Raw genomic sequence first — 11,108 nt, forward strand, 5'->3', positions numbered from 1 at the left:
CTCTCTAATTATCTTCATCATAAGCTCAATTTGGGTAGTCTTTTCAGTTATCTCGAACTTACTTGTTGACTGTTTGATGTTTGTTCCATCAAAGTTCTCATTCGAAACTTCGTCATTTGCGACTTCACCGACTTTGTTATTGTCGGCACAGCAAACAATGACCGAATCACTCACCATTTTCACCTGTTTAAGTTTTGTAGTGCAACTCGGGTGAAATACCCTCGCACATACTTGGCACTTAACCGCTTTCACAACACCTCTACGGCAACAACCGCAGATCGTCTCTCCAACAACCTTCTCGTTCGACAATATCCATATCCCATCACACTTCAATTCAGCCCAGTTTGTCTATGCCTGTACCTAACAGCGAAAATCCTTAGTACTAGGATATCGATTTGTATCGACCAGTATCAATATCGTTGGTTGAGGTTCTTGCATTCTTGCCATCTGAAACAAAGATAAAACAATGATCAATATCTGCATACGATCTACAGGTAAAATCGGAAATTCTATCACACGAGGATAGACTCTTTTTGAAAAACATGCCGAGACCTTGCCCCAAAATGACTACACCTTTTCCAGTTGTAATTCAGAAAATCAAAGTTCAATTTCAGAAAAGCAAACATGTATTTCAGATTAGCAACATTTAATTCAGAAAAGAGAAATTGAATTTCAGAATAGTTAATTTAATTTCAGAATATAGAAATTGAATTTCAGATTAGGAAGTTGAAATTCAGAAAAACAAAGTTGTAATTCAGAATAGTGAATTGAAATTCAGAAATAGCATATTGTAATTCAGAAAACGAAAATTGTATTTCAGAAAACATCAATTCAATTTCAGAAAATGTAATATGTAATTCAGAAAAGTATCAAGTGATATGTATGACAATATGTCATCAAACTTCTCATGAAACTTAAGTCATTATCGAGAAAAAAATCAAAAATGGAATTGAAAGATAATTGTGCAATATGCAGAATATCCATGAGTAGAAACAAAGTAGATAAATTATTGCCATGCAGCCATCTTTTACATGACAAATGTGCGGAGCCTTTGAGGGATCAGACTTGTCCTATTTGCAGAACTGTATTTGTGGAAAAAATAGAAGTTACCAGGACCATATATAAAAAAAACACAAGTCAAGACAGGCAGCGTATAACAGCATGCGCAAATAAAGGGGACGATTGGGTGTCTTTATCAGAAACTTTGGGTGTGAAATACAAAACTGCCTATCAGTGGGTAAGATCAGGAAGGGACAGTATGTTTGGAAAGGGTGGGAAAAAACCAAAAATTTTGAACAGTGAACAAATAGATATAATGATCTCATGGGTTGAGGAAACTTGCGACCTAACTATTAAACAGTTAAAAGCCAAGGTGTTAGCAGAGTTTGGAAAATCAATATCGAGCACAACGATAACAAACTATTTGGAAGGAAGAATATTCACATTAAAAAAGGTTCATACAGCACCAGCTACTATGAACACCGAAGAAAATAAATTGAAACGTGCCGATTATGTAAGGTCCCTTAACAATTTCATCCGTCAAGGAAAACAAATCGTTTGGATAGACGAGACAAATTTCAATTTATTTTGCCGAAGATCTCGAGGGCGTTCCAAAGCCGGTACTCGTGCAATTCAACAGCTCCCGGCAGCAAGAGGTCCGAATATACATGTGATTGGTGCTATTTCTGCCGCTGGTGTGATTGCAATGGAAAATAGAAGAGGATCTTACACGGCGCTTCTAGCTAACGAGTGGATTCAAAGACTTATGAATACATGGGAAGACTTGGGCAATCGATTGTCAGATTTGGTTATTGTGTGTGATAACGCTCCCTGTCACTCTAGGCTAGAAGAAGTTGTCAATGCAACGGAAGCTAATTTGTTGAGATTAGCTCCGTATTCCCCGATGCTAAACCCGATCGAATCAATTTGGGCTAAATTGAAAATGGGGGTGAAAACAAGACTTAGAGTCCCTGAGGTGACGGCCCCAGGGGTTCAAGAGCAAAGGTTGCAATATTTGGAGCAAATTATAGATAGAAGTAAAGACACAATTATGGGAGGCGACTGTGCTCGTGCCGCTCAGCACACAACAACATTTCACGACGCAGTGCTAGATTTAGAAGATTTACCAGTTGGTTGTTAGTTTTGTTATGTTAGCTTTATAATCTTATGTTAATTTTGTTAATTGTGTTACTTTTGATATTACTATTAATACTCTTCCTGAAGACCAGGATATCCCAATATAAGCTTCCATCAATTATTCATTCACGATCAAGAAATACCTCACCTGTACTCATTGTTATTATTTCTATGTAGAGTACATTCTGAATTACAATTTCCTATTTCTGAATTACAATTTCCATTTTCTGAATTTCAAATCACGAAATCTGAATTCCAATTTACACTTTCTGAAATGCATATTACTATTCTGAAATTCAAATTACCGTTTCTGAATTTAAAGTTCTTATTCTGAAATTCAAATTCCCTTTTCTGAATATGAACTTACTATTCTGAATTACAATTTTCATTTTCTGAAATTCAATTGTCTTTTCTGAATTACATTTTACGTTTTCTGAATTACAATTGGAAAAGGTGTAGTTTGGTGCAGAAGGGATCGGGAAAGCAATCTAATAGATCGTTCAATGAGAGTAATTGGTTCTCTAAATTTGGATGGTTAACCGGAAGTACAACAAGAAATGAATTATATTGCTGGTATTGCCTGATATTTTCGGATAATAAGAAGAGCCCATGGGTGACTACGGGTTATGATAACATTAAAGAATTTCCTAGATCATTCAATAAACATGAAGCTTCTCGAGATCATATTATATATATTCAGCTCTAAAATTCAAACTTTTCGGCACTACCAATATTCAGCAATCGATCGATAACGCTTACCAGCAGAGCATTGATGATCATAATAAAATAGTCAGAAATAACCATCAAATATTAAGAAGATTAATAGATATAATTTTGTAATTAGCCCTTCAGGAATTACCATTTCTCGGTCATGATGAGAAAACAGCATCTGTCAATCAAGGAAATTTTCTTGAACTTGTTAAATTCTTATCGCGTTATGATGATACTTTGAAGAAATTCTTGGACGAATCTTCAGTTTTTACAGGTCTTTCTAAAACTATTCAGAATGAATTGATCGAATCAATCAATGAAATAGTTACCAGGAAAATTAATAATGAATTGCAGAATTGTGTATGTTTTTCATGGCAGGTTGACGAATCTACTGACATTTCTTGTTTTTCGCAATTATCTATTGTAGTTCGAAATGCGTTCGAAGGAAAAGTTAAAGAACACTTTTTTGGTTTTCACAACGTCAGCAAAGGTCGCACAGCAGAAGATCTTTTTAATTTATTATCTTCGAAATTTCAGTCTTTCGATTTAAAACATAAATTAATAGGGCAAACCTACGATGAAGCTGCAGTAATGTCAGAGGAATTGAACGGCCTTCAGACAAAAATTGAAGATATAGCTCCTCAAGCTTTATTTGTGCACTATTATGCCAATCGTTTGAATTTAATATTGCGAGAAACGTCTAGTAAAATGAAGGAATGTAAAATCTTTCTTTCTGATTTATCAGGTTTCTCTTCTTTTTTTTCCAAAAGTACCAAAAGAACAAAGGTTTTAGACGAAATATGTAAAAAACGTCTCCCGAAGAATTCTGAAACTCGATGGAATTTTAAATCGAGAATAGCCGAAACGGTGTTGAATAACAAGCGGTCTTTGATTGAGACATTTGAATTCATTCTAAATGATGAAGAATGTGAGAAAGACAAAGATGCTCCTAGAGAAGCTCGTGGACTCATTGCAATATTGAATAAATTCGAATTTCAGTTTATGTTACTATTATTTAACAGAATTTTTCAACAAATATATAAAATAATTTTTTCAATTCTTCAAAGTATCAGTAGCGATATAAAATATTGTAATTCGCGAATTGAAAATTTACTAACAAATCTGGCCGAATTAAGAAGTAATGATACATTTTTTGATGACATATATAAGGATACGGTAACAATCATATGACCTCCCACCAAGAGACGGACTGCCGATAATGTTGACGAAAAAACGCACTTCAAACGTTTATTTTGTGAAGTATTGGATATGGTGATTAATCAGATACGTGTGAGGTTTCAAAATTTGAGTAATTTAATATTTTGTGAACTTGTAGATAAAAGTAAATTTAAAAATTTCAGGAAGAAATTTCCAAGCGATTCCTTGGATATATTAATCAAAAACTATCCCTTATTTTTTGACAAACGAAAATTGGAAAATGAATTGAAGGTTTTTTCTCAGATCCTGATATATTTGGTACCAGTAGCGATTTAACTGATCTTTTGAATTTTATTTTTAAACATTCCCTTCAATTAGATGTACCGGAGATTTATAAACTTTTTTTATTGATTATCACACTTCCAGCGACGTCTGTATCGGTAGAAAGATCTTTCTCAGCTCTCAAACGAATTAAAACTTTTTCAAGAAACACCATGTCTCAAATGTCGATTGAAATTTATTTTGGGAGGATTCTGCATCTCTTCATAAACTTTTTAGGGTTTTCACTCCCAATCTCTGAAACAAAATCAATTAAAAATGAAATCAACGATTGGCTCCTGCGTAAATGCTTGCACTAATTTGTCAGGAGCAAATTAACTAGAAGAAATTGTTGCCTGACAATGAACTCAAAATAAATAACGTGAAATTATAATTCTGTAACGTTTCGGAGTCTATATCAGACTCCTTCATCAGACGAAAATTCTATTTTTTAGAAAATCTTCTGAGTTGTGGCTTTTGTTTGACATTAATTGTCAACACACAGAAACAGAGACTGCAAAGAAACGTTGATTCATTTAATTTTGAAATTACCGGATGACAGTTCCTTCTTCAGTAAATTGATCCAAATATGATCTATTCCTACCGAACAATTTGCCAAATTATTATCCCGATCCAATAGAATACACGTAGACTCTTTAATTTTTCGTTTAAAATGGTCTGGTTCCGTCATTAAAATTTTAGTGTTGTCCCAATCCATCATATGGTCCCCCGTATTGGAACAAATGTGATCTGCGATTTGTGATCGATTAATTTCTCTATTTTTAATATTATTTTTATGTTCGCGTTTTCTTATTTCTAGAGGTCTGGACGTTTCACCTGTATATGTTTTACCACAAATACAGGGTATGTTGTAAATACAATTTTTTGATTTTTGTTTTTCGTTCAAAGGTTTAGTTTTTGTTAATATAGATCTTAAATCATTTTGCGTTTTAAAAACAGTTCGTATGTTGAACTTCGAACCGATTCTTCTTATTTTTTCTGAAAGGCCATTAACATAAGGAATTACATTCAACAAATTTGATTGTTCTTGATGGTTTGTTGGTTGTTCCTGATCATTATTACGATTTTGGTTAGTCATTTTTCTCTCTAAATTTAATATTGTTTTTTCAATAAAATTTTTCGGGTATTGATTATCCCTAAGAAAATGTTTAATGAAGTCAACTTCATTATTTCTAATTTCGGGTGTAGATGAAATTAAATTAGCTCTATCATAAAGTGTTTTAATGATACCTCTTTTGACACTTACTTGGTGATTGGAATAAAAATTCAAATATCTATTAGTATGTGTCTTTTTTCGGTATACGCTCGTTTCAAAATAATTCGAAAACTTTTTTATTGAAACATCTAGAAATGGAATTTTGTTATCCTGCTCTAATTCCATTGTAAATTTTATTGTAGGTTCTTTGTTGTTAATATGATCAAAAAAATTCGCTAGTTCATCTCTACCATGTTGCCAAATCACAAAAATATCGTCTACATATCGCCACCAAGTCTTTGGTTTTAGTGGGTATGTGTCTATATATTTTTGTTCGAAAGATTCCATGAATATGTTACTCATTACTGGTGATAAAGGAGAACCCATAGCCATACCAAATTTTTGTTTATAGAAAACATCATCTAATTGAAAATATGTGGAATTCAGGCAAACTTCTAATATCTCCATTATATCATCAATAGTCAATTTGGAATTTTCATAAATGGTTCTATCATTAATCAATTTTGTTCTCACTATTTCAAGAGTTTTATAAACTGGAACATTTGGAAAAAGATTTACTACATCAAAACTTACTAAGATGTCCGTTGCATTTAAATTAGAATTTCTTTATTTTTCAAGAAAGTGTTGAGTATTTTTCAAAAAACTAGTGGATTGTCCTGTTAATGGGTTCAAAAATTGTAATATATATTTAGCAAAATTTTGACAGGGACGAATGAACTTACTATTGGTCTCAAAGGAATAAGAGGTTTATGTATTTTAAGTAGGCCGTATAAATGTGGGGGTTTACTATAAGATGGTGTGATAAATTTCTTTTGAGCATATGTGAATTTTTTGGAATTTTCTTCACTTTATTCTCTGTGAGAGAAGTTGGATCTTTTTTGATTTTGGAATATTTATCGGTATCATCAACAATTTCTAAAAGTTTTCTTTTATATTCACCTAAATCCATAATAACTGTTGCATTTCCTTTATTGGCAGGTAGAATTTTAATGTTATTATCATTTTTCAATGAAGTTATAGTTTTATTCTCAATTTTATTTAGATTTGGTTTTATTTTAAAAGGTTTATCAAGTAACAATTTATTTAGTATTTCTATGCAGTCTCTGTTTCTGTGTGTGACAATTAATGTCAAACAAAAGCCACAATTGGTGGCTCTTTTGGATTTCAAAGAGAAATGTTTGAAATGCTGAAGGAAAAAGCCAAGCATATGGAAGTGTGGGAGCGGCACGGATGCTTGCTCGTGGACGAGTGCAAAGTTTCAAAAACTAAAAAATTCGATAAAAACCTAATGGAATTTGTTGGATTTATTAATTTGGGACATCACACCCCACAAAAAATGGAAAATAGTCTTGGAGATCATGCTTTGGTCATTATGTTTCAACCATTCGCAGGGCATGGTCTCCAAGCATTAGCCTGTTTTTTAAGTGGGGGTGATATCTCAGGAGAGATATTATCTAAAATTATGCCTGAATGCATAATTTCATGCGAAAATGCAGGACTCTATATAGACGTTATTACCAGTGATGGGGCGAGTTGGAATAGAAAAATGTGGAAACACCTGAATATAGAGAACACTGAAGAACCATGGTGTGAACACCCCATGGATGAAACGCGAAAATTAAGAATGTGCTCCGATTTTCCTCACCTAATCAAGTGTTTGAGGAATAATTTAATAAAGAAGAAGAATTTCAGGGTACATCAATATAAAATCCTTCGATCCAAAATAACCATACTAAAATTATTCCAGATTCCAGAAGGTTGTGTGGAATTTGGGCATTTTGAAAACTTGGTTGAGTATGAATCTAGTAAAATGTTCAAAATGGCTTATAAATTGACCTTGAGTCATATATATCCGAAGTATGGAGAAAAAATGAATACAAGATTAGCATTTCAGGTAGGATCTAAATTTGAAGAATTAGGAAGAAATGAAAATATGCTTTTGATTCATTTTCTAGTTATTCAGTAATACAACTGCTGTAGCGTTGGATATATACCAAACCAACAAAGTTTTCAAGAATGTGGATGCAACAATAGCATTCTGCCGAAGAATCAATAAACTAATCGATATAATGAATTCCTCTAAACCTTATAATGGCCTAAGACTAAACTCGCAAGAATATGAGGTGATTATCATTCAGAATAATATCTACAATGAGTAATTTGGCACTGCATCGCTGAGGACACTAAACCGAATAAATATAAATTTTCAATTAGATACAAAAGCCAGGCATCAAGACCTAAGTCGTTAGCCTTTTGAAACATTGTCTCTATAAAGTTTATAACTACTACTGCAGACATCATTTGTTCAATGAATGAACATGCAAAAAAAATGACTCATATCATGTCTATGTTAATAAGTTCCATAAATTAATTTACAGCAACTGGATAATTTCCTTATATACTTAGATTTATGGCAGCAGATTTCTCCTCTTCACTTTTTTTTGTCAAAATCAACATATGAAGGATTTCAAGCGACAATATCCTGCACTTTAGATTTATGCAGATATCTGGCTGAATTAGGCTTCAAATATTTAATGACCTCAAGGCTAAACCAAGACCATTTGGAGGTAATTTTCCTTTTTATTGAAATGCTTATTACCAATAATTGTAACTTTTAGCATTTTTTTGGGATGATGAGGGCAGCTGGATGTTGCAATAGCCATCCTGAGTCTATACAGGTTGGACAAATATTTCGCCTGATGTCTCTGTACTCCCTCATAAAACCACCGAGGGGTAGCAATGTTACAGGCGGAGACATAATGCAATCTCTTATCAGGATTGGAGACCTGAAAGGAAAGAAAAAAAAGTTTATGTTTGATCTAGAAATCGAGGGAAATTTTTCAGAAATTCAAGAAGAATTTGAAGTGGAAGAAGCATTCTCGTATTTTTGCGGATATGTAGCAAAAAAAAATGAAAAATTTTACAGATTGCCAGTGTTGCATAAACACAATTATTGGAGAGGGAAGTGAAAAATTTAATTTATTCATAAAAAATATCAGCAGAGGATATTTAACTTTTCCATCTCAGCACTTAATAAATTTTCTGCAAGAAATAGAAAATCAAATATCAGACATTTTCGAAAAAGATTTGAATAGAAATTGCCTTCTGGAAATTTTGGAACGCTTATCGTATTTCTCGCCCAAAAGTGTGGTAGGTTGTGATGAGCATCGCGAACAAATTTCACAAAATGCACTTAATGCATATTTAATATCAAGAATGAGTATTTCTTGTAAAAGGGAACATAATGAGAGAACACAGAATAATAAATCAAAGCATTATGCAAAATTGTCGAAATTGTATTGACTTCATTCTCTGTACTTTTTTCTCAAATTTCGTCTTTTTTTGGTTTGTTCTCCCCTTATTTGGAGAATAAGGAATGAAAATGAAAAATTGTTAATATGAAGTTACCCTGGGGTAACATTATGAACGTTTTGAGTTTTGGTGAAATATGATCTGACTAATATTCTTATGAGGAAAATAACTGACCCAAAATTAAGAGAACCCTTATATGTAGTCATATGAAATTCCACCTGTTAGTTAATCAACGTGAGTCATGAAGTTTTTTCATACAATGAGATTTTTAAATTTGCACTTTTACTCTAAATATAAGATCGACAGTTACCAATTATTTATTTTTAGTATCTCCCCTGTACAGACATAACACCTTTATACTTTTTACCTTTTTTACAATTTTATACAATGTAACTGATTATGTAAAAGTCATGAATAAATCTGTAAAAGTTCAGACGTGGAATAGTGTTTCATTATTGATACAATTATTGTAAGAAAAAAGCAGGTAAGGGCATATGATTGCTTTAATTTACTTCAAATGAATGGTGATTGAAAGTATAATATTCTGTTCTTCTTGAAAATATGTGTGCAACTTCCTATTATACTTGTGCTGAAGTGAATTGGCATTTCTTTTGTCAAGGTCAAAATCTCAAGGAACAAAGATAATTTGGTAATCTTGTAGAACATTGAAACAAGACATTCTTACAGTAATTACTGCCAATATTTGTAGTACTTGCCTTTATATAAAATCTTCCATGAAGAAGTGAGAGAAGAGTATTGAATTTTTTAGTTTGAGTAAAAATGTTGATTCCAAGACATTAATTTGTTATACAGATTATTAAGAGATTAAGGTTTACATATCCCTTTTACTGTTTAAGACGTACCAATTATCTTTAGCATGGACAATTACTATCAATCCTCAGGATTCTCAATTCGAGCTATTTTTTGCAGTAGACTAAAATTAGAAATGAAAAATCAAGAACTATTATTGACTATTGATATTGTCAAGTTTCAAAATCTTAAATCCTCAAATGTTCTAATAATTATAGGATATTTACCAGAGTCATGATCCCTTCTATATTCTACATGTATCCTTCAAGTTCAGCCTGTATACCTCCATACAGCTTAGAAATGTGTCCAAGTTTTCCTTCCTTCGCTAAAAGCATTAACTAGATTAAAGCTATCTTAATAGTCATGAGAATTTTGATATTCACATTCAAGTTCTCTGGAAACGATGCACAATCATACAAGATATATAGAAAAAACTGGTTCATGTTTATTCACTTACCTTTGAATTGTTGGATTAGGGCGTTAAATGAAAATATTTTAAAACCCTTCAGTGCTATGGTATTTTTTCTTACATTAGTAGATTTCATATAGAGTCGAAGTAACATTTTGCACATGTTTTATGTAACGAGAAGTTCATGAAACACAAATTACAAATGCTTATTACACACAGGAATATGATCCTTGGCAGTTCATCTGTTGATACTTAATACAGAGACATACAGAATCTTCTTAATGATAAGATGTCTGTTTTTAGACATCTTACTTTCATATTCATCAATCAAATCATATCAACGGAAAGATCAAAATGACAAGTATGACATTGCGGCGCCGCCACGAAACAAATCTCTTATTTTCGATTTGGTCTAATGTCATTCCATTCAAAAATTGACGAGTGCATACACCATATTTTTAGACATCTTAATTTCTATCAAAGATATTATTTTTGATTTCTATAGTAACACGACTCGACTCTAGCGCCCCAAAGTAATCGCACCGACTGAAGGGCGAACTAAAGCGGTTGCATTTCTGCCTATATAAGTTGGAAGGGGTTGTCCATGCCAATTTATAGAATTTTCTGAAATCTGTCATTTGTAAAAACCAATTTTTCCTGAATAATTCAACTGAAATTGACGTACTTTTTTGATTACCCTCTACATGGTCTTGTTTTTCTGAAGCTACCATATTTATTGTCATGGTATTGTAAGTTTTAGCCTAAGAGAATTTGAACTTTTGTTATGAGATCTTTGTATTTTCCAGTTGCTCCTGAAGAAGTCAACGATAGTTGACGAAATATATAGAGCTTTAATACAATTTGACTCTCATTGGAATTTTGCCCTGAAAAATAGTCGAAACACCAATATTGAATATTGGTTCATATTGATTTCTGATATATGTATATTTTACAAATTCAACTTCATTAATTCAGAACAACCTTTTGTACAGAAACAACACCTTTGACGTATAGCAG

The 11,108-nt window shown here is 32.4% G+C and overlaps 2 protein-coding genes across 2 annotated transcripts; both read left to right on the forward strand.

Annotated features, from left to right (window-relative positions):
• Positions 1-943: 943 nt before the first annotated feature.
• LOC123306948 lies at positions 944-2,140 on the forward strand. Its single transcript, XM_044889150.1, has one exon. It carries the CDS (start codon positions 944-946, stop codon positions 2,138-2,140), a length of 1,197 nt encoding a protein of 398 aa, XP_044745085.1.
• A 4,593-nt stretch (positions 2,141-6,733) lies between these two features.
• On the forward strand, positions 6,734-7,537 carry LOC123306704. Its single transcript, XM_044888824.1, has one exon. It carries the CDS (start codon positions 6,735-6,737, stop codon positions 7,524-7,526), a length of 792 nt encoding a protein of 263 aa, XP_044744759.1. The 5' UTR covers position 6,734; the 3' UTR covers positions 7,527-7,537.
• The last annotated feature ends 3,571 nt before the right edge of the window (positions 7,538-11,108 follow it).

Source organism: Coccinella septempunctata, chromosome 2 (genome assembly GCF_907165205.1).
Source record: "Coccinella septempunctata chromosome 2, icCocSept1.1, whole genome shotgun sequence".
Lineage (NCBI taxonomy): Eukaryota > Metazoa > Arthropoda > Insecta > Coleoptera > Coccinellidae > Coccinella > Coccinella septempunctata.

Bases quoted from the DNA above. Each gene is read 5' to 3' on its own strand.
- LOC123306948 (XM_044889150.1), top strand. From the start codon at position 944: ATGGAATTGAAAGATAATTGTGCAATATGCAGAATATCCATGAGTAGA.
- LOC123306704 (XM_044888824.1), top strand. From the start codon at position 6,735: ATGTTTGAAATGCTGAAGGAAAAAGCCAAGCATATGGAAGTGTGGGAG.